Here is a 24,169-nt window from a genome sequence, read left to right on the forward strand (position 1 = left end):
CTCAGGTGGAAGAAGTGGCTAAATGAATTTCAAACGTAATTTACAGCAATGTGGTGTGGTAAAGTTGACGGGGAAGAGAGTTATTACAGAAGCTATGTAGATGTCTTGAATGAAAATTATCAGCCCAAGCTAATTTTATGCTAAAAATTTCTTTCCTTACAAAGCTACTCAGCCACCACAGAAATCAGTAGGTACCTGTCTCACACCTAAACAATTGGCACTCATGTGTGACTCCCCAGATAGTGATGATAGCATCGTGTATGAAACAATTTTCACACTTGACTCACACGAGGAAAGTTATAATGAAAAATAATATTCGTAGTTCAGAGACAAGTCACAAGTACTAATTAAGGTATCTTTAGATGTTGCACAGTTGTGAAGAAAAGTACCTAGCTTTGGGAAAGAAATGTAGTAATTGTTATTCTTTAGTTCACTTTATCTTCAAGAGAAATCTAGAAAGACTCAAAATAGGGGGAAATAATGCAGACTTCAGAGTAAAAGAACTGAAGTTGATACCGGGTAGCATTATGTAAAAACACAAAATTCTGTTTCAAGGGAATTGTTAACTGATTACTTTCGCATTTCAAGACAACACATAATGCAGTTGGACAAAACTATAGTTGTTATGGTAATATTAGAAGAGGCAGAAATCATATATCCAAGATATGTTTGGTAACGTCTCCTTGCTGATTTTGCAGGTCCACGTGTCTGATAACCAAAAAGGTATTCAGCAGGGTAGGTGGAACAGATTCCTGTTCAGGCAACAATGAATCTGTCCACATTAAAATCATCATTGCCCCTTCTACGCCACTCAAGATCGTCTGGAACAAATCATTTAAGTCCACAAGACTAAAAATTACTTGAAGTGGTATAAGCCATGTACATTCTCCAATGTATCATCCACCTACGAATGAAGAGGTGAAAAGATTTGTGCAAACTTGCAAGAAAAATATGAAGTGTAGTGAGGCCAAGCTTATAAATATTTTCTCTAATATTTGTAAGGTGCCTCTTAGCTTACAAAAATAAAAAAGTACGCTAGTTGCTGCAGGTTTATCACATTTCCTTTTATAAAGGATAGGAAGTAAACTAGTCTTTAAGGTACCTGAAATCCGTGAGCAACAGGCAAGACACATATGATAAATGGGCACTGGGTAAAGATAATGTTGATAGCATTGATACGGAATATCACGAATTTAACTGTCAAATAAGAATTCAGAAAATGAAGGTTCAAAGGAAAGTCTTGCGTAATATGATGTAGCTTGCCAAAGCTTCCAAACAAAAACATAAGAGGAAAGCCCTCTGAAAAGTTAGAATTATAATTTAAAAATTTACAGTTTGTTTATATTTCATAAGCACGTTCCTTTGCTCAGCGACAGGAAACGGCATATAGATGAAGTGTAGTGGTTTTATAGGAAAAAAGTTCGTTTTTTATCAAACATTGGTCAAATTTTTTAGGATGTTTTATGACGTATTGATTATGACTTCAAGAGTTCTGTATCTCGAATGTAACAAGAATCGAGAGCTGTTTTAACTCCACAGAAACACTAAATGGAGATAAAATCCTCTTCTGTGTACTGATTTAGATACTTGGATCTGTTATATAGATGCTCCTTAGAATTGAATTACACGTGTTACCCTAATACTCTATGTGCATTCCCTCTGGCTGTAAAACGAAGTCTAGCAATAATCCCATCACTATTGTATAATATAGTTAGCCTAATGAATTCCCTTATTTGTATAACAATTGTTGATGGAAAGATCAATTTAAATATAATCAAGTCTAATCAGTAATATAGTTTTACAGTTAAGATGCTGTGATATCTATGCCTAGGTGTGCTGTGCATACGTTGTAAGTAATAAAGGCGCAAACCACATGCTCATATCTAAGTCTTGGGTAATCACCAGCAATCCCCTCCTCGCCACTAACCCCCATCAGAAGTTATTTCCGCTTACAAAAGCAACATTTCAGGCTGCTCATATGATGAATTTGTTTAGTAATTATAAATCTAGCTTTATTCTTGGGAGTTACTGGCTAGCAGCTGTGAGTTAGGTGTTTTAAGAAAAGCGTAAAGAAGTACTGTACATGCAATGAATAGGCTGATGGGGATGAACACATGTACCAACCTGTGTGTGACACTTCCACACTTCACGTCCCGCCTTTTCTCTTTTATTCGTCTCTTCTTGTTTATATATAGAAACTAATACTTCTAAATTTAGCTTGTTAGCCTTTCCCTTGTCTAATACTCTGAATTTCTTGTTTTCAAGAGAAAATTGGCTGCCTTTTCTATATTCTTTACATCCTTGCATTTCTCCACGGGAGGCATGAGAGAGTCCTTTGTGCAACTCTGGCCTGATGCCTCGGTAAGAGGCAGACTCCCCGGGGTTCCCAACTACCAGTACCCTACTGACTGTCACTTGTTTGATACTGAAGCAGACGTCCCCAGCTGCCGGCGTGACCATGGGATCCATATGCCACCACATAGTATTATCGATTTTCATCCGTTTCAGATTTATCATCTATACAAAAAAATGGAGTTAACCACTCTTCAGATGATTCCAGTATGATTTATACCTGCTGCCTTTTTCAAATACTCTTTCTTGCTGGATTTTAGGGCCGGTGAGTGTCTATACATAGCGTTTAACTTAATTAGGATGCAAGTTTGCTTTTAACCGGGTTTACTCACTCCTGAAAGCACGCAGTTGCCTTTTTGTCTATTCTGCGCTGTACTGTAAAGATATCTCGCCTAATTGTATAATAAAATATTTTTAATACGAATTTAGCTAGATTTGTCCCTGGTTTGAGTAAAGTGTAACTATTGATTTACATAGGCAAGAGAGTCTAAAGAATCTTTAATTATTTATTCAGTTAAAATGAATGAAAGAAATAATCCTTAAAGTATTGGAAAGCAGAGATTCTTCAAGCACCCGTTTCAGTTTACATGTCGCAATAAGGGAGCATCGTGGCCGAATCCTTGAGTGTGTATTGATTGATTTTACCAAGCAGCTGTTATTATTCCTAGTGTTGCAAGAGAAATGGCTTACAAAGTGGGTTTGTACGTTGATGACGGTGCAATTCGATGCCAAGAAAGACTAAAATGCCACTTGGGATACTAAGCACCCAGTACTCATAGCAAACTAGCATCCGTGGTAGCGATTCATTATACTGCATCATTGCGTGTTTGATCTCCATTGTAATGTCATAATACTTGTCATTGTATCACGAATATTCACGACACCAATTTTGGACTTGGGAAAGGCAACAGTATGTTTAGAAAATATTGAAAGCATTCTTACTCAGTAAGAGGCTTCAAAACCCACCCTTTAGTGTACACTTGTATTTCCCACACTCCCAGCTGAATGAGTATATCATATAACACCATTCACACGTGTTGGTACAGACTTTACAGGGCTCATTACAGTGAAAAAAAAATCTTTCTTAAAGGTTTACGACTATTTTTATACCTGAGTTACCCCCATGAAGTTCTGCATTATGGACTGTATACTGCGTCAAAGCAGCTACATCGCCAATATGAAAAATATAGACTTGGAAAACATAAAAAAACTTATTTTACTCATTTACTAAATGACATATCATAGCTATAGCATTGAAATGAAAGCTAAAAGCTTTATTTATTTTGTATTTGACGAATAAAGTTTTTATTAGTTTAATACAGTTTTATTATAGTTCAAAACATTTGATTGTAAACTGACAGTGTGGACAGCTATGTTCAACCTTGAAAATTATATATATATATATATATATATATATATATATATATATATATATATATATATATATATATATATATATATATATATATATATATATATATATATATATATATATATATATATATATATATGTGTGTGTGTGTGTGTGTGTGTGTGTGTGTGTGTGTGTGTGTGTGTGTGTGTGTGTGTGTGTAGAGAGAGAGAGATAGTTTTACCACTTAGAGGTCGGAGGAGAACCTCTGCTCGAAAAGATATGACGTAAGAAATATTTAAAATTTTGTAAGAACCTCATTGGAAAGCGGCCAGTGAACGTGCCACTTGTGACCCGAAATTAATAGGGTAAAGTCTCATAAGCACTGACAGCAGGAAATTCTATGAATTTCTCCCGCACATCTGTGGCCAGAGCACAAATGTAATGGCCATGCACACTTGTGCGGCACGTGCACTGGGCCTAACTGCTGGTTGACATACATAATCTACTTCTATATTTACCATTTAAACCCATATATGAAACAATATACAGAAGGGGCTCTAATAACATTATCAAATCTTGCAACACTTATACAATCCTTCACTAAGAAAAATAGATTTTGTAAACAAATACCTATATTAATGAAAATAATCGGGAGTAATTTGGGTATCGCCTGCAGAGCACATCACAAACCCCTAGGGTTATGTCATCTCAGTTTAGGAGCCTTTGATTTAAATACAATGAATATCTAGATTCTAGAATTTCATGCTAATATACGAAGACATTTAATTGCTTCCAGAAAATCGACACCAAAATACCAAGGACCTTTATTAACCAGCAGAATAAATTGTCAAGATTTCCAGGCACCTTTGATAATATAATTACACAGCCATCTTGTTTCTCGCTTTGGCAACCAACTATAGTCCTGTATAGTTTTAGATTGTTTGATTTCACACAGTTTTTCTGTAAATATCTTAATAGTTGATGAAGTTGCCTGAAATGCTGATGATGTTCTATGTCATTTTTACAGTAGTTGCTCTTACTTAGAAATCTGTTGCAGTTTAGTAGTTCTACACTAATGCTAACTTTCTCTCTCTCTCTCTCTCACCATTTTTACTGCAAGATTCTTACAACATAAATGTTTTCCTTATTTTTTCCCTTTCTTGGGTTTCTTGCCTCCAGGCGCCCATTGATACCCCCGCCAAAAAAGCAGCTCTTGAACGCTGTGACAGATATAGAGGGCGTTTTGCATCGCTGTTTCACCCAGAATATCGACATGAATTCTTCCTGAAATGAAATAGAGAAGAACAACAACAATTAGAGCATACACGGGAGACATTTAAAACGTAAATTCCATTTTTGGCTTTAGTTATCACAATAGATGATCATACACATAATTACCACCACTGGCTCAGAACCATCATGCTAATTCCTTAATTACTATGTGCTGTTGAGGCAACACAGTTGCGAGCACTCTTCATTGCTAGAGTTTGGAGCAGAACGCTGTGACTTACTCGCTAAGCACAGATGACTGCATCATGTCATTCTTATTTTACGTTGAAAATATCGTTCCTCCTTTTATCTGACTCTGATTTCACTTGTTATTCAAAGTTTCCTTCACTTATTTTGATTTTCATGTCGCCTACGTCCTAAAAACTCTCTCTTTCTCACACACACACGCACACACACACACTTGCCATATATTACTGATGCTGTAAAGTTAAAGCTTACTAAAGACAGTACAACGTTAGTACAAATAAAGTCAAATATTCAGTACAGTATAATGCAGTGCACTTAGTTTTCCTGCATTTGTATACGCACGCCATACAAATTGGAGGAAACCGTTAAGACGTCAGAAACATTCGTGAGGGTGCCTCATTTGGATGTTTCCGAACGGATCGTAGCAGACGACACGTGATAAAATTTTTGTGCGATATAATAAATAAATGAAGATACATTTTGAGTTAAAAATAAACAAGAGAAACTGGGATTTTATTTTTGTGGTAATGTTTACTTCAATGCATGAAAAAATCAAACTGTCCCTTGATTGTACTTCCCCTTTCGAAATGCACAGTTTTTTAATTTTTGAATTCTTAGTAGTTTAATAGTTAGTTCATCTGGAATTTAGGTATTCTTTTAACTATATTAGGAATATAGAGGGGCAAATACAAAGAAACACAAGTGAATAACCTTGACACAGGAAAAGAGCACCAGTACAAAGAATTTTCTTTGTTTGATGCACTGAGTATGTTTGCTTCTTAATGTAGGAAGTCGTATGTTTGAAGATATAAAATTTCACATTAAACTGCAATTTTCTCCCACTTAGTACGGAATTTTACCAGAATTAAACTTACTAATTTTTCTTCTGGTGATAAGCATGAATGCTCGCTTAGAAAAATATACAGTTATAGTTTACAGTGACACTTAACTTGTAAATATCATCATTTTCAAATAAACTTATGTTTTTACAGGTGCGCACTATGTCCTCTTTCCAGTTTTCAGGGCAAAAGATCTGTATCAATACCTCCGCAAGTCGACACTAGACAGAATGATGGGAAAAAGAAGATTTTGTAAATTCTCACCTTTACCGCCTCCTGATTCCTTGGAAGACTTCTTCTTGGCTTTCTTTTTCCCGCCCTTTTCAGCCTTCTTCTCGGGACTCTTGGGAGGAGATGATTGGTCTCCATCTGGCTTCTGCTGTTCGCCGGCAGACTCCTTATCAGTTGCTTTGTCTTCTGTCATCCCCTGTTCGGTATTTGTTGAAGATGAGACCCCTTAGGCATCCCTTTAAATACAATGTTCATTATTATTATTATTATTATTATTATTATTATTATTATTATTATAATTATTATTATTATTTTTATAACTCTGAACATATCATTATTCCTATCCCTAATAAAATAAAAACAAGAAAACTGAATAGATGGCTTTTAACATGTTTGTTAACATACCTCGGATTGAACTCTAGTGCAACTCAATCAGACCTCACCTGTATACGACTTTAATCGTTATGAATATTTTCAGGTTAATAGCTAAAACTTTCATTTTCTTCATTTTAGTCTTCAGCAATGCTGCTTCTAAATCTAGTACTTTTCTGGCCAACTGCTCCGCTCCCCTTCTCATCACATTTTCATGACATTTGAGTCTACTTTCTGAGATTTCTCTCAGAAAATTCCTCATTTAGTATTCTATAGTCATACTGAAGAGAACAAGAAAATGGGAAAAAATGGAAGGCTAGGTCTTAATCGTAAAGGAAGCGATAACTTAAGTATACCTTAGTTTTCTCAGACCACTGAGCTGATTAACAGCGCTCCTAGGGCTAGCATTAGACTTATTTTACGTGGCTAAGAACCAACTGGTTACTTAGCAACTGGACCTACAGCTTATTGTGGAATCCGAACATTATAGCGAAAATGAATTTCTATCACCAGAAATAAATTCCTCTAACTCTTCATCAGCCGGTCTTGAACTCCGGCCCATCGAGTGACAGTCTGAAGCTCAACCGACTCAGCCAACAAAGGGCTTAAAAGGAAGCGATAGACCTACCTAAGAAGACGGAAGATCATTCCAAAGTTTGGGACTGAAAGGAATGGAGCAGTCACTAAACTGAATGTGCGTGTCTTCTGCAAACAGTCTAGGCCTAATATACACATCGTGCATTTTATACACTCTATTTTTTTCTTTAAATCTTCAGCTGAAATCCCTAATGGACAGAGTCAACAGACTATATAAACCCAGGAGGGTTCCGAGGGGAAACCAACCTGCAGAGAGAGAGAGAGAGAGAGAGAGAGAGAGAGAGAGAGAGAGAGAGAGAGAGAGAGAGAGAGAGAGAGTTATAGGAAAATAATAAGTAAATAAATAAATAAATAAACATGAGGGAAAAGAAATAAAGCCACACACACAGACGTTATAGAAAAAGGTAATAAATAATAAATAAATAAATAAATAAACATGAGGGAATAGAAATAGAGCCCACACACACAGGAGAGAGAGAGAGAGAGAGAGAGAGAGAGAGAGAGAGAGAGAGAGAGAGAGAGAGAGAAAAGTTGTAAAAATGAAAAATAAATAAGGATGAGGACGAAAAAAACACACACACACACACACACACAGAAAGTTACAGGAAAAGATAACAAATAAATAAATATGAGGGAACAGAAAATAAAACCGATACACCTGAAATTCAGGAGCCATCAGCAGAGAGCAAGAATGAACTTGTCCCTCGCTTAAATACTAGTGGTCTTTCAATCTCTTTCCACTGTGTGGAGTAAGATATAAAGGAAAATATATTTAAGTAATTTTACGGTGCTTCTTTCCTTGTTTCATGAGGTCTTACGTTAACAGATGTAGCCTAATAAATAATCGAGTATTTTTTTTTTATTTATGAACTTACTTTTGTTCTTTAGTCACAAAATGCAGATTCAAGTAAACGGTCATTGTGAATTGAATTCGCACGAATTTTGATCGTTAACATGAGGCACTGTCTAGACCTATGGTAACAGACATGAAAACTTTGGACATCCTAATACTACACCGTTTAGGCGTAATGATAGGATGACCATTAGAAGTGAGTTTAACCATTTACTCTCTCTCTATCTCTTAGAGCTCTCGGCTCTCTCTCTCACGCTGTTGGCCCAGCGTTCGACTCTCCGACTGGCTAATGAAGAATTAGAGGAATTTATTTCTGGTGATAGAAATTCATTTTTCGTCATAATGTGGTTCGGATTCCACAATAAGCTGTATGTCCCGTTGCTAGGTAACCAGCCGGTTCTTAGCCACGTAAAATAAATCTGATCCTTCAGGGCCAGCCCTAGGAGAGCTGTTAATCAGCTCAGTGGTCTGGTTAAACTAAGGTATACCTACTCTCTCTCTCTCTCTCTCTCTCTCTCTCTCTCTCTCTCTCTCTCTCATATGTTAGGAATGCAAACTGAAATGTAATTATTTTAAGAATACAATGATTTGCAGGTCAAAGCTAGCTTCTAATATTTCAGTATCAACATGCATAATCATCTTCATCATTTTCTGCGCCAATGTTGTCATCCCCTTCTGCCGGCCTCATTGGGTTCACTAAACAGACATTAATGTAGTTTTCTCTATAGTTGAATGTTCCTGGAACAAATTCTTCTTTAAATATATACGTCTTTAACTTCTTGAATATCTATGATTTTTCAGTCATTATAGTTTTGGTGCTTAGCGCTCAAAATTCCAAATTAGCAAATAGCCAGCAATAACTTATTAATCTCAGTTCTTATAGTCAGTTCTTCCATTCCAGTTGTTACTAACTGGTTTAAAAATCAAAACACCACACTTTAGCATACATTTGCTCGCCATGCTCTGGTGTGTATCTGTCCTTACTTCTTTATATTTCATACAAGTATTGTTTCCTGCACAACAACACAAGTGTTTTCTTTTGTGCAATATTCTTATAACTTATCTTTATCGTACTTTGGACGTTAATGTACCCAGCAAATTTTCCTAAGTATGTCCTCATTTCTGGCATTTGTAGTCTTATATTACATGGTGAATGAATGAATAAACTGTGGAATTTAGGCTACAAAGCCAAGCACAGGGGCACTTACAACTATGCGGCGTTCAAGACAGTGAAAAGGAACTGGAGTGGTTGCCCAGCAAGGTAAAGAGATCCAGAAAATTAAATGAAATATAAGCATCTAAAGGTGAAACTGGGAGAAAACCCCACACGTGGAGAAAGAAGAAATAGTCAGAGGTTGAACAGCCAGGTGGAAGGCAGGAAGCGGAAATGGTGGTAAAGTAAAAGTATGATAAGAGGTTGTAGCCAGGGGCAGAAGGGACGCTGCAAACACCCTTTGGTAATGCCTGCATAGCACCACGTGAGGTGCACTGGCGACAGTTACCCATATGCGGTATACTACATGGTACTTAGCATATGTACAACCCAAATACTACGTTCACACAGTTTGTCGTGTTGTAATCCAATGCTACCCCTTACAACCATGCAGTGAGCAATTTATAACAAATGTCTATACTTATGGTCTTCGGTTACTAAGTTACAACTCTATTAATTGAGTGGTTTTCATCGTTGACCAGATCATTCAGCCAAGGATTCTCGTCTTTCATATATTCTCTGAAACTGTCTTCATCATAGTGGCTAAGCCTAATCTAAGGAAGATTTTTTTTTACTTCCCATAATCTTGTTTTCATAAGTTTTATTTTGGTCGGAGCATTCCAAACTAATAACGCTGTCTTTAGTCTGCTTCGATAACCTCACTGAAATTTTTCTGATCGCTGAAATATTATTTTTCCTCTTTTCAGTAGCTTTCGATACGGGGTCAGCTGACCTGATAACCTACATGCTCGATTTTACTCTGCTTTATTTTATTTTTCTTCGGAGCCTCCGACTTTAGACCATTTTCTCTAGTTGTTGGCAGATAGACGCTATTCTCGATTTCATTTTATGCAATTCACTTCACGCGTCTTTGAAAGGGGTAGAGTCACTTTAATGCTGGAATTTATCATAAAAATGCATTCAGCTCTATAGAATACTACTATTTAATGCATATGACTATGTACGGAGAGTGAAATCTGCTTGCTAGGACTTGGTTGAAAAAAGACGGTCACCGAATCACATAACCCTCACAGAACCGGTGCCTGACAATGCTCGAGTGTTGACTTACCGCATTTTGTGAAAATGAAGAACAATGTTGATAGTGGCAATTGATTACACCCCTATTCAGGACTCACATTTATTACTTAACACAACATCTCTGTTTGCTCGCCATATCAACGGTTGCCAAGGCAACGTTACCGGTCCAAGAACCAGGGATATGACAACAACCTCTCTCTCTCTCTCTCTCTCTCTCTCTCTCTCTCTCTCTCTCTCTCTCTCTCTCTCTCTCTTGCGTATTTACTCTGGAGGGAAACTTGTTTTATAGCTTGTCAGTACTCTGGTATACCTTGTTCAGCTCTGCTTTTCAGCGTTGATTTCATATGAAAAAACATTTCTTACTGCTTCGAAATATCGTGGCGTTGATAATAGAAAGGAAATATGAATAAACCTAACTTAATCAGGATGAACTTTGAAAAAAATAGGCCTAGACAAGCCCCTGCTTATAATAAACAGAATTTGATGTTTACTTTTTTACTCCCTCTTTGTATTTTAATGTTAAGTCTACATCTAGCCGGAAAGAAAGTAGGGAAATACTGTTACAGTAGCGAGAGCTTCCAAAACCGTAAGAGGGTGCTCATGTATGAAAAAATATATATATATTTCAAGCATAGTGAGTAAACATTACTCCTCATCAACGCCAAGGCGCAAAGCCGAGCTTCCCCGCCCAAATGGAAATCGATCCAACCTGCAGCTAAACGCCATGTAATTATAAGCGAGAAACATCATTATGCAGGTAATCATCCATAGATCTTGTAACTGTAAAAACGACAGAAGAATGCGTACATGCGAGTGCCCTGTCTCACTTTCCTTTCGAGACTTGCGCTTACCAGGTGTCCAAAAGGAGCCAATTGAGGCTACTTGACGCTACAGGCCTATGCTTTCATTCTCGGCTCTTGATATAAATTTCAATTTTGATATGTGACTTAGCTTGGTTCTGTTGCAGTTAAGCTAAATGATATATATGTATTCGAATCGTGTACAGTAGTTATCCATTACGAACATCATATTTGACACAAGGAGCTGAGGACAAGTGTTAACGTTCAATATCAAAGATTTAGCAGAAATACGCGCACTATGTCCAGAAACAATTCAAATGCTTGATTATTTTAAAAACATTACCTGTGTGAAATGTTTGTTGCCCTTAAAACTGTGCCGAGAGAGACGAAAGGAAATAGTGCTGACATTTTTATAAAGAATATCTCAGACAGGTTTTTCTGCTCAGAAAGACGATCTGCTGTTTAGTGCTGAAAATCGTTCTGTAAAGCAGCATTTTCGAGGATGTGTACATCTTATCTGAATCGTCTCTTTCTTTAACTTCGTAGTGGTTGAGCATCCCACCGGGAGTGGACAGAAATAATGTTACTTCTTCACTGGATTTTGCCCTCAGCTTGTCTGGCGTTAACATCATCAACATGTCAGGTAAACAAAAGCATGCGACTTTGTTTTGTTCATAAAGCTTTAATATAAATGCCAAGAAGGACTTATTACAGAATTACAAAGGAAATTTGTCACAAAAACGGGTTTTTTGTGACAAATCATTTAACTACAAATTATTTCATTGCATTTCATGCAATGAAATAATTTGCTTTCACCAGAAGTTCATGAGAAGACTGTATAAACAAAGGAATAAGGTGGAATATTTAGCATGCGTCTTAACAGCCCTTAGTACCAAGTGCTTTGAAAAACGATGAAATAACTCTAAACATATTGCCAGTTTCATAAGATTTTAAAAGTCTTGGTTCTATACTTTTCAAAGTAAAATCGATCATAAAACAAGTAAAAAATGCGTCGAAATCTCTTCGGCGCAATCGATTTTTCTGTATAGCGTATAATGCTGTATGAAACTTGTAGCCACGGCCCATGAAACTGTCGGCCCGGCCCATGATGCTTTCGCCACGGCCCGGTGGTGGCATGTGTTGTTGTGCCAGACGCACCATTATGACTAACTTTAACTTTAAATAAAATAAAAACTCCTGAGGCTAGAGGGCTGCAATTTGATATGTTTGATGATTGGAGGGTGGATGATCAACATACCAATTTGCAGCCCTCTAGCCTCGTTTGTTTTTAAGATCTGAGGGCTGACAGAAAAAGTGCGAACGGACAGACAAATAGCCATCTCAATGGTTTTCTTTGACAGAAAACTAAAAAGCCCATAGTCAATTCCTCACAAGTTGGTAATAAATTGGGAATAACATTTACCTCTCTCTCTCTCTCTCTCTCTCTCTCTCTCTCTCTCTCTCTCTCTCATTACTAGATCAGGAACATACCTTGCAACTGCATACTGCCTGCCTTTGACACCGGATATGCACCAAGGAGGGCATTGTATAATGTATGAGGAATTGTGACATCGCAAATTGCCAAAATTAAACCATTCCATGGCGGTCTTAATAACTTGAACACTGACCGAAAAACTAGAAGACTTAGGCTATTTTCATTATTGCTAAATTTAGAGATAATTTGTACTATCACTTAATGGCTCGCAACGTAAAAAGAAAATTAGACGAGGTGATATCGATATTAAATGTCAACGTGGCCAATCAATGTACTGCAAATAGTTGGTGACGCAACAGTTAAGAAATTAATGCAATGACTAGGAAACAAAGTTCTAAATAAAGTTCTGTATATATAGCCGGCAGTTATTTCAGCGAACATTTCAACAACGCAAGTTGTACGCATCAGTTTCTTGAATGAAGGAAGACGGAAAAAGATTGGAATTTCTGCTGGAGTTAACGTAATCTGTTCTTGAGTATTCAGTTTTTGTAGGGAATTGTCGATCATGTTTGGTGGATACCAGAAAAATGAGGGCGCTAGCTTTTTTTTTTTTTTTTTTTGTGAATATGCAGCCTGCATGTGACCCCGTTTCGTGATGAGATGCTGACTGCTTGTAATCCCCTCGTTCCCGTTTATATATTTAGCGCTACTGATGAAAATAAAGCATATTGAGTTTGGAAAAAATCTGGCATTCTCTGAATATATTTGTAAATAATACATAAGTTTACCTGCATGTATGAAGTAGGTTAGCTGACGTGCATGCATGCATCAACGTTTTTTTTAGCATTCTCTGAATATATCTGTGCATCATACACGTAAGTTTATATGCATGGATGAAATATATTTGTTTACACGCATGCATCCGTTGTATAATGTGTTAATACGAGATGCTTTAATGTAGACCTATATCCCGCAGAGCCAAGACGACTGTTCCTCCGGGGAGTACTGCGAGAGCCGATATGCCTACACCTGCCAGTGCTTGAACAGTTACGTAAGAGTTGGGGAAACTTGTCTACCTGAAGGCTACAAAGGAGAATCTTGCGTAGACGACAGACAGTGCTCACATTCTGGCTTGATCTGCCACCAGTCGATGTAAGTTCGCTCTCAGTCCACACCCTTGAATGAGAAATTTAAGTATTAGACTGATAGTATACGATCTTGTTCGTAAGGAGAGGGAATCGCTAGAAGAATCAAAACTCTGCTGATTCATTTATCATTTTTAATAATACGTATAATAGCTATTCTTATGAGTTTTTGTTTTAAAAATCATTCAAAGACGATTATAAGTTCTAAATTTTTATTGTACAATCCAAAAAGTAATTTGTTGAAGGCATTTTGCTTCCATATCGAAGATGGCTGCTCACGAGAGAAGATTAAAAAAAAAAAAAAAAAAGAAAAGAGCTGAAGAAACGAAATCATCATTCGAATGACAGGAAAATATGGCGAGCATACTTGTAGTACGAAGACCTATTAATTTCTCCCGTTTATTCTCGAATTTTCGGAAAGTTTTGGAAGAGGTGCTCTTTTAAAAATATCTTTGGGTTAACCTAAGAAGTCTTACAAAAGTAATAGATTTCAAAATAAGCAAGGACTAATACTTTATGGCATTGCAACTTTCCACACAAGAGGTAAAAAAAAGTTCCGTTTTGCGAGTTTAAACATGGCCACCATTAAGTCATACAGCTAAGTTCCACAGTTTCAGATTTATCACCAATTCAAATTTGGTTGAGCGGAAGTTTATCTGCCAATGATTATTGATAAAAGAGCTTGTATAATACGCTTATTCTATGACATCTCATTCTTCAGGCCACACCAAACAGATTCATGAAGTATGTATACTGTTGTAAGCAATGGCTGAAATCTACACTGCATGTGTGAAAAAACGTGGACTTCCTTAAACGTCAGCCCGTGGAGAATATCATGGACTTCATTCCAGAAACTGTGGTACCTCAGTCAACTCAACTGAATAAGACTGGCTTATTAAAGATCTGATTATATCAATTGTTTCGTCTCTAAAATATGATATACAAGTGCTTCTTGAGATCGAATGCTATACTTACTCAAACCGTAATTAGACATAATATTTACTGTTATTAATAAGCATGCTAGTGGTTTTTATATTCCGAAGAAACTCTTATTAATTTCAAGGTTTTATATCTCTGTTCCATACTATAATTAGTAAGTGAAATTGTACGTAACTACTTTTACGGGTGAAATTTTTTGTCTATTTAGAATTACAGCTTACATCTAACGAGTCCTGAACATTTTGGTTTTAAACATTTTTAAGAATTAAGTCTTGAAAAAAATATTTTTCCAAGTTCCCTTAACCCCTCATTTTCTTATAAGTAAATATAGTGCTGATTTCATTTAACTAGAAATGTATTCTTGGGTTTGTCCTTTAATTTTTCTTATCTATCTTGTCTGTAAATGCTGATGCTCATCTTAAAATTAAAGGCAAATTAATAAATCAGTTGGTTCTATACGTAAAAAGAACACTCGAAAGACTTTTACAAAGTAACATACTCCTCAAGAAGAACAGAGAGAGAGAGAGAGAGAGAGAGAGAGAGAGTGTTATTTAACAAAACTCAGGCTGTCGAAACAATAAATGATGCAAATGTCAGTATAAAGATCGAATTAAAATTATGTCATACATGAAAAATTTAGGTGGCATTTCCTGTTAGATCATTATTCAAAATTCCAATAATCTCCCAGCGCAAGAAAATGTCGATTTGAAGTAATTTCAGAAATCGTTTTTAGTGAATCAGGCACCGCGTAATCATAGTTCTCATTTTATACTTCAGGTGCAGCTGCCCCGATGGACAAGAAAGACCAGACGGAACGTGTTCCAGATCTGCCAAGTCAGAGTCGGTTTTTGATCCGGCGCTTCTTGGAAGCCGGCAAACCGTCGGGGGCGAATCATCCCAGCATTCAAAGAAAGCACCAGGGAAAGTCCAAGCTGTCGGCGGTGGATACACAGGCGCCATAGCCATCTGCGCTCTGATCTTCGTCTGCTTCTCTGTTCTGATCATCACCACCGCTTACAATTTCCGCATGCGGAACCGCCGTCTCGAAGAAGTGCGATCTATTCTCGATGCCCACGCTGCTAGCGTTGCCCACGCCCTAACGCCCGCCGGGCCTCTATCGGGAGTATAAGGGATGCCCCTCCGTCTTATCACACGCTCTCCCCTCCCTCTTACGAACAAGCCACTGGGCAGCCAATTGTCTCCTCATTGAGACCAGTCGCGTCACTGAGGAGATTAAGTTACGGCCTCGATTTGGAAACGGCGCCGGCACCCGCCTCAGATCAAGCTACGTCAGAGTCTGCTCAGGCGAGTGGCACAGCTTCCAACGGGACGCTCTCCCGTGCTCGGGAGACCTCACCTTCGCTCCCTGGGAGAAAAGAGTGAGCGTGGTTGTCTTGAGAAGAGACTTTCCTCAGTTCAGAAGAGATCCTGCACAAAATTTAATGAGCATCAATAGCGAAGGGGTCATCTCTCATTTAAGAGAGGCAATTTACGGCTATGGTAAAAAAGTACGGGAAACATAATGATTAATGTAATCATTGACAGATATAAAAACAATCAAACAAGCGCTATAGTCAACATGTTCATTCCATTGGGACGTTTCGGCTTTAACACACTAAGCCATTTTCTACCTAAAATAGAGGCAAAACACCAAAACATACAATTTTACACTAGTAAAATACAAATCAAAGAAAGGTCACACTAGAGAATAATTTGTTATAAACTAGGTTACCATAAAAAACACTTTTCTGAGTAGAGCGTTTTTTATGGTAACGTAATTTATAACAAATTATTCTCGAGTGTGACCTCTCTTTGATTTGTATTTTACTAGTATAAAATTTTATGTTCCGGTGTTTTGCCTCTATTTTAGGTCGAAAATGGCTTAGTGTGTTAAAGCCGAAACGTCCCAGTGGAATAAAAATGTTGACTATAGCGCTTGTTTGGCTGTTCCTGATAAGGATCAGATTCCCTAGGAATCAATCTCTAGCAACTGATATTAAACAAAAGTGATGACGCTGCAAAAGATTTGCTTTGTCTCTTGTACCGTTTCTTGGAAATCAATGGATGTAGTTAAACAACCCTGATTGTCACATGTAATACCTTAGTTGGTAAATCAGTAAGAGCAATGGCTATGTTGATCAACCTGTCCGAAGGCCAAGATATACAAGATTGAATATTAAAATATGAATTGCTCTTTCACGCAAGATTGTTCCCAGGATTTGAGAAAAGTTCGCACTGGTGGGGTGGTGTTACCATCAGTTTGCTGAGTCTACAAACTCCTTTATTTCAATCAAGGAATTTGTATTGATTTAAACAGTTCAGATTTCCAGCTGTTTAATCAATGAGCCAGAAGTGCCTTATGGGAGATATACCACAGTTCGTACAGTAGTAGAATAATTGAAGTTACTAGTGTAGTGTACTGTAATGAAATATTTTGCATTTGTGCATAATTATATTCAGGAGGAAATATAAACCACTCTCATTTCATTATGATTTGCATTGCTATACTCGTAACAAATTAAGATTGTAACACTCTTGATATTTATTTTTCATATTGATGTATACTGTATTTAACTCTACTTTCTCTCTCTCTCTCTCTCTCTCTCTCTCTCTCTCTCTCTCTCTCTCTCTCTCTCTCTCTTACATCTGAGTATTTTACCTTGGGACACTTTATTTTACAAGACCTTGACCTTTGTCATTTAAAGATCAAACTTGTCAACTTAATGGTTAAGAAGGAAGACCACTAATATATAACTTCCATGCAACATTTAAACCATAAAAAAATCTGTGTGTGGTCTGTAACCTTTATCTTTGGCTTTTGCCTTTTTAAAAGTACGCTCCAGAAATCTCTGACCTTGTACTTTGACCCTCCCGCTTTGACCAGTTTCTCACAATAAACCAAACATCTCGAGAAAGTCACCTATTATGTGTTTTCACAAAGTTTCATAAAAGTATGTTAGGCATTGTACGTAAGGCCTCTTATATTTATAACAGTGATAATATCAGTCTAGCCTGTTTTAGGTCATTTGCCCTTCCTTTACCAGAGTACTGTTCTCCGGTGTGGATGTCTGCTTCTGCAACAGATTTACCTCTTTTAGACGGAGTGGTTCGTGGTGGTAGGTTTCTGTTTCTTACCATTAGAAGTTATGACTTGGACCACTGACGGATGGTCTCTTGTCTGTCATTTTTTCCTAAGTTCTATTTCAACAGAGATTTTCACATTCACAATCGATCCCCGAGCCTCTTTTCCTGCCGAGAGCGACCAGATTTGCTGAACAGCAGCACCAGTATGCAGTAAATGTGCCTTTCTGTCGAACTTCTCAGCTGCAGAGGTCCTTTATTCCTCGCAACGTTGGACTGTGGAACAGCCTCCTAGAGGATTTGTGCAACTGGAACATCAAAAGTTCAAGCGAAGATGCAATTCATTACTACCGTAAAAATAATTCTCCTCGTATTTTCATAATTTACTTACACACTTTTATCAATTTATTTATTAAATTGTTAATTCATTGTTTCTTTTCTAATAACTGATCTCTTCTTTCTGTATTTCCCATTACCTTCTGTTACTTCAAATGAACACCACATTTTTTGGAAGCTTAAATTTCAAGTCAGTGGCCTCTTTATGCTTGTTCCATATGAACATGGTTCGTCTTCTGAATACGGTATAACAGTAATAATTGGTTACGACATAACCATATTAGTAGACAAACGGATCTAAAACATTTCACTCATTTTCAGAAGTAATAGCTTAAACTATTATATTTGTCAAGAACTCTACATTTCTTGAATATGTTGCCGATAAAATACAAATTTTCTTTTGTTCTCCGATTAGATTAGACCTCTAAACCGACTTTGACCGATTGCCTCACCATTATCTTTTAGGCCTACGAGGCGTTTGTAGTTTTACCAGCCTCCTTACCAGTTTTAAATCAATTTTTCCAATTGTGTATTATCCGCGTTTGCTATCACTCGCTTGGTACTTTAAATGACCTCCACATTTCTTTAAAGAATGACATTTTAACATTATATAATTATCTACATTTATTCGAGCCTTCCAGGTTAATATTAATTTCGTTCGTGTAAACATGGTATCAGGCCTATTTTGTGGTTAGTATGATTTGATTTATAATTTACTTTTTCAGATCTGGATAAAAAAAAGTAATGCTTCCGCTGTTCTTAGTTTTCACCTCCATATAGATTGTAAATTCTAATACTAAGAGTTATGATGATATGAATAGTAACAAACGATATCTATACCGTGGGAACGTAATAAACGAATCTTATAAAATAACTAACTTTTCTTTAAATGCTGTCCATCCACGTACATTCGTCAGAAGCTTCCTATGTCGACATGTGTATTAGATAGATTAATTTGTACCTTTTGAATTATACCGCACGAAGCTCGAGTCTCAAAATGATCGGATATACAAATAAAAGTGACAAAGGATCCCACGCTCACGTCTTCGTGCGTTTGTGCATTTCGATGGTTTGGGGGTGCCGCGGTACGGTCTAGACCTAGACCGTGGGGAGAGCTTAACCCAAGGTCTAGGGCTTATAACCAGTGCCCAGGGTTATCGTCTTACATTCGAACTTGAGGAATTCGATCTCAGCGCCGAACGGCAGGATTTTCCCATGGACAAGCCGAGGGAACGACCTAAAATTTTTATAAATAAACTGAGACTGGTATAGACGAGGGACAGAATTATATTGATATCCTTCGCAAACTGTAGTCTCGTCTCGTTCAGCTGAATAGAAAAGGCGGTTTACTATATAGACGTAAAGAGAGAGAGAGAGAGAGAGAGAGAGAGAGAGAGAGAGAGAGAGAGAGAGAGAGAGAGATCAAAGTTATCATTTGTATAGCATTTTTCGTAATTGGTTTGAAAGCTTCTCGAATTTTCTCTAACCATTTTTCTCATTACAAAAAACCGGAAGTTATTGGCTAGATTTGCCCATGGCAAATTCCAGTGACTAATCCTTCTTTTGTTTTATTTCATACATTATTAATTGTTTGAATTTTGAGAATAATCGTATAAATTTTTTCTAAAAACGTTTTCCCCATGGTAATTATTATTTCCCATGGCCAATACCGTAAAGGAGTTGTTTTAAAACACTCATTTATTTACATATTATGATGTTTCTCGATGAAAGGCATTATAGAATTACTTAACTGATATCGAATGACAATTATTTTCATGAATCTCTTGTAGATCGTACGACACCAGGAATTATCAGTGTGTGTATATATATATATATATATATATATATATATATATATATATATATATATGTGTGTGTGTGTGTGTGTGTATATATATATATATATATATATATATATATATATATATATATATATATATATATATATACACACACACAAACACGTTAAGGATGAGTACATAAAATGGCGCTCATTAGGACAAAACCACGAGTTCGCGTCAGTGTAATTCACAGACCGCATGGAGACATCACGTCTCATCTTCATTATTACCTACCCTGAAGGGAAGACGTGATATCTCTAAAGTATCTGCGATTCTGTGAATTACCTAATCTCTTTTCCTTAAACTTGCAGTGTTACTGTATTCAGTGCAGTTGTAATATTCATCATTTTTGAGCTGTGAGGGAGGGTGAAAGAAAACAAAGAAGATTCAGGCATTTTGTGAGCTACACATTCACGCGCATGCGATGTATAGCCTACACACATACGCACACACACATATATATTGTTAGTGAGGAAGAATGACAAAGATAATATCTTTCAATCTGCTAACGACCAACTTCATGGTATCCTAAAGGTTCAAACTCACTGCTAAACAGAGAGGATGTCGGGATTCATAGAGAAGCGTTTTACATAGATGTAAATATGACTTTCTTCAGGTTAATTCTTTTCGACCCAAAAACGTTTTATTATTGTATTAAAAATAAACACACTGGATGATTATGTTTTTGAGGGAATAATATTTTTCATACAGAGACAGTGCATTGCATATTCTGTTCTTCAAAGGTATTTATGTTATTATAATTTTGTTGCAATGTCTGCTGTTTGGTTAATGTAAAGCTACTTTCTATTAATCACAATACATCACAAACCCGTGATAGTTACTACAGAGGATCATTATAAAGCACACTTTTTTTTATATGTGAACGTACAAATAACGTCGAAAGTATGCATAATGCCCGAAAAATTTTAAAACCATCGCGTTACAGAAGACGCGGAATGCTTTTACCATTGATTGCTTCTCTTTCGGAAAATCGTATAAAAGTTTTCTTTTTCTGAAGGTTTGTTACTGTCTTTTGTGAGTCAGTTACAATTTTAATGTCAGCAGTCAAGGCTGACATTTCTTAACGTCCAAATTTATATCAAAGGGAGAACTGATCGACTGATTTCAACATTAACTTATGGATACAACATTATTATCTAAGACTAGACTCTCTAGTAATTAATACTTCTATGATTGGCAGACTGCTGTTGTTCTTTGTTTGCACTGTGAATTTTGTAGACGGCATCAGTTCATTCAGTGTTCCTAAATGGTGATTCAAGTTGGAATTTGCAGGAATAGTATACAGAATTTGGTCTACGGATCTGAAACAGATGACCTAGACCTAGTACTTAGAGATTAGTATTATTTTTTTAATAAATGACTCCAGAAATACAGGCTGGATTACAATTATCATTATTTCCATCCCAAATGCATTCTGGTAACATTTACAATTAACTCAGTTATTTTTAATACTATTTTCATCTCCAGCTCCTGTTATAACATCGCATTCTTTAAAGTTTCGGTGTGAAGCAGCACCTGAAAAAAACTGTGTTCAGTGGATAATAGACAGCAAATCAGAGAGCAGGGAAATTAGATCAAGATTTCTATGGCTGTTTTCTATTATGATAATACAGGGCAGGAAAAATGTGGAACGGGATATGAGAATAAAGTAAGAATATGAAAACAGTCATAACCAGTCCTTGACCTTAGTACTAGTTACCTGTGAGTGAATACCTGATTTTTCTTCAGTTTTTTATTGACATCCATCATGTTCATCTCTTCGCTGCCTCTTATCTACTATAATGTTTTCACTAATTTCACGCATATTTATAATTCTCTTTCATCGGTGAAAGAGCCTTGATTCCTAATTTGTCATGTGTTATGGATTTAGGTCGAAGGCAGTTCCCCGGTGAATATTTTTATGCGAGTCACAGTCTCGTGGGTGTGAGGCGAATATATTTCTGTAACCTTATCAGCAGCCATTTGCACCCTGAGTCTAATGAAATCCTCTGGGTGATGTGGGTGGGTTGGGTAGGTCTCGTAAGATCTCGCAGACGATATCTGCTAGACCAATATCATGTGGGAAATCCTTTCCGAGACAGGGAAGTTGGAAATATTAATGATTCTACGATTGCGGGAAAAGGAAGACAAGAGTTTAATGCAGTTTTGCCAATCTTGAGTTTAAACGTTAATAATTGCTCATATGAAATGACTAATTGTATTCTGAGTGCATGTTACTGAATATTAAATAAGAAATAAAAGAATAGCGAACTGTATGACGCATTTCCTACTCTCGACGCCTTAGCCGAGTAACTCTAAAGGTCAGTTCGGATGATCAAAATTTCTGCGCAGTTCTTGGCACCGTGCCTAAAATTTTATCGTCTAGGGTTCATACTGAAGGCCTCTTAAGCAATATTGTTTCCAAAATTATAGACAGTGAATTTAAACGCAACAGACAACACCGAAAAGTTAATCATCTAGTACCACCTTTACGAATTTATAAGTACCCACTATACACATGGCTTGCGGTAGACGAGATGATCCAGCGAAGGAGTCCTTTGACACCTGTGAAGGGAAATGGCATACTAGAACATGCTAGAACAATGGTTCTAGTATGTCGTAATTCTAAATCGAAAATTTGGCCTTTCCCTTTTCTGCCGGTCGATTTATCGATCAACTTGCATAAATATCAATCAGCAGTGTCAGTGAACTCTGGTCTTCCACCAAATGGTGTCGCTTTGCAGAGAGAGAGAGAGAGAGAGAGAGAGAGAGAGAGAGAGAGAGAGAGAGAGAGAGAGAGAGAGAATGACCTAGTTTAACATTCTGAATACGGAATTCATTATTTCCTTGTAAAAAATTAAATAAATAAGAAATGGCGAAGCAAAACTATTATCCAGTGAGTCACGGGAAACACGCACGCATACACATTGTGTGTATGCCTGTGCCTCTTTGTGTGTATGTATAGATGTGTATGTATATATATACTCCAGAGAAGCGTATCATTAATACCGATAGGCAACCTGCACCTGCTCCTATGAACTCGGCCGAATTGACCCTTGGAGCCTCATGCAGCCAGCTACAGGTAAAACCATAGTCGTTGGCAGCCATGAGTAGGCAGCTTTCGAAACTTCGAATTGACGGATGTCAAGTCTAACATTAGATTAGAGTGTTACTGGTCTATTCAGTGGGTGCTGGGATACAAAAGACGTCGCCTTAATGGAATTCCAGTGTCCTTATGGACCTTGAGCTCGCGGTCCAAGGAGAATTATCTAAAATCGTACATAACAAACCTCATCAGGTGAAGTCTGTAGGCTTGAACAAATGGCATCAAAGGTGCGATTTGATGGCAGTGCGCGGAAGAATACATCCATTTCGACATTTTGAAAGTAACTTACCAAGTTTTCAGTGTCTCACAATTACGCTTAACAAACGTAAACAATATTGACACAATCAATGTCAAATGATACAGCGTATAAGAATTGTTGTAATACATGAATGTTTCACGTAGTAGTCACTAGTAAATAAGAACAGTCTCAATTTCATAACAAAAGCATACACATGTTTACACATACCTATGAAGATAACTGAGAAAGCACCACGTTGGCCAACAATGCAAGGTTATCAACTGGTCTGTTCACGCGTATCGTTTTAGTTAACTGGGCATGTGACTGAGAAGACAAATGGAAGCACTGAGGTCACTTTGAACTTTTGGCTCAAGACCGGAATTTCCTGGGTCAGTTTCTAGAGTAAGCAAGGCTCTTTAGACCAGCTGTGTAAAATTCCACTGTGCCGATCTTGATCGAATTACTGAAGTATTAGTACTACTTGGGCGACTGTGTGGCTGTAACCAGTGAAGGGCATGAGAAAAGAGCTTCATTCCATATGAATCGTTGAGAACTGTGAGGTTAACACTTTCTTGAGTCACATACCCTGTACTGACGTTGCAAAAAGCCAAAGAAGAAATAAATAACTAAGTCTTAGTTTATGAAATTTAGGCTGTTAAGCCAAGCACTGGGGCTCTTTCGGCCGTTCACCACGTAATACAGTAACAAGAGAAGCGTTGCATTGGTTAGACAGATAATCCAGGTAAAGAGATCCAGAAAACAAAGATGAAATACAAAAATCTAAAGGCAGGGCTGGCAGAAAACCCCACAGTTTACACTAAGAGCAATAGTCAGAGAAGCCGGATAACAAGACTGAAGAAAGGAAGCAGGAATAGAGGTAAAGTAGAAGGTTGAAAAATTGGTGCAGCTAGGCCAAAGGGACG

At 37.1% G+C, this 24,169-nt stretch overlaps 1 protein-coding gene across 1 annotated transcript; it reads right to left on the bottom strand.

The window, feature by feature from the left end:
* Positions 1–3,873: 3,873 nt before the first annotated feature.
* On the bottom strand, positions 3,874–23,873 carry LOC136845804 (small lysine-rich protein 1). Its single transcript, XM_067116145.1, has 4 exons — positions 23,475–23,873; positions 13,637–13,736; positions 6,286–6,488; positions 3,874–4,990 (listed from the first exon to the last, which is right to left on the bottom strand). Exons 3-4 carry the CDS (start codon positions 6,443–6,445, stop codon positions 4,851–4,853), a joined length of 300 nt encoding a protein of 99 aa, XP_066972246.1. The 5' UTR covers positions 6,446–6,488; positions 13,637–13,736; positions 23,475–23,873; the 3' UTR covers positions 3,874–4,850.
* Between the last annotated feature and the right edge of the window lie 296 nt (positions 23,874–24,169).

This window comes from Macrobrachium rosenbergii, chromosome 14, assembly GCF_040412425.1.
Source record: "Macrobrachium rosenbergii isolate ZJJX-2024 chromosome 14, ASM4041242v1, whole genome shotgun sequence".
NCBI classification, from domain to species: domain Eukaryota; kingdom Metazoa; phylum Arthropoda; class Malacostraca; order Decapoda; family Palaemonidae; genus Macrobrachium; species Macrobrachium rosenbergii.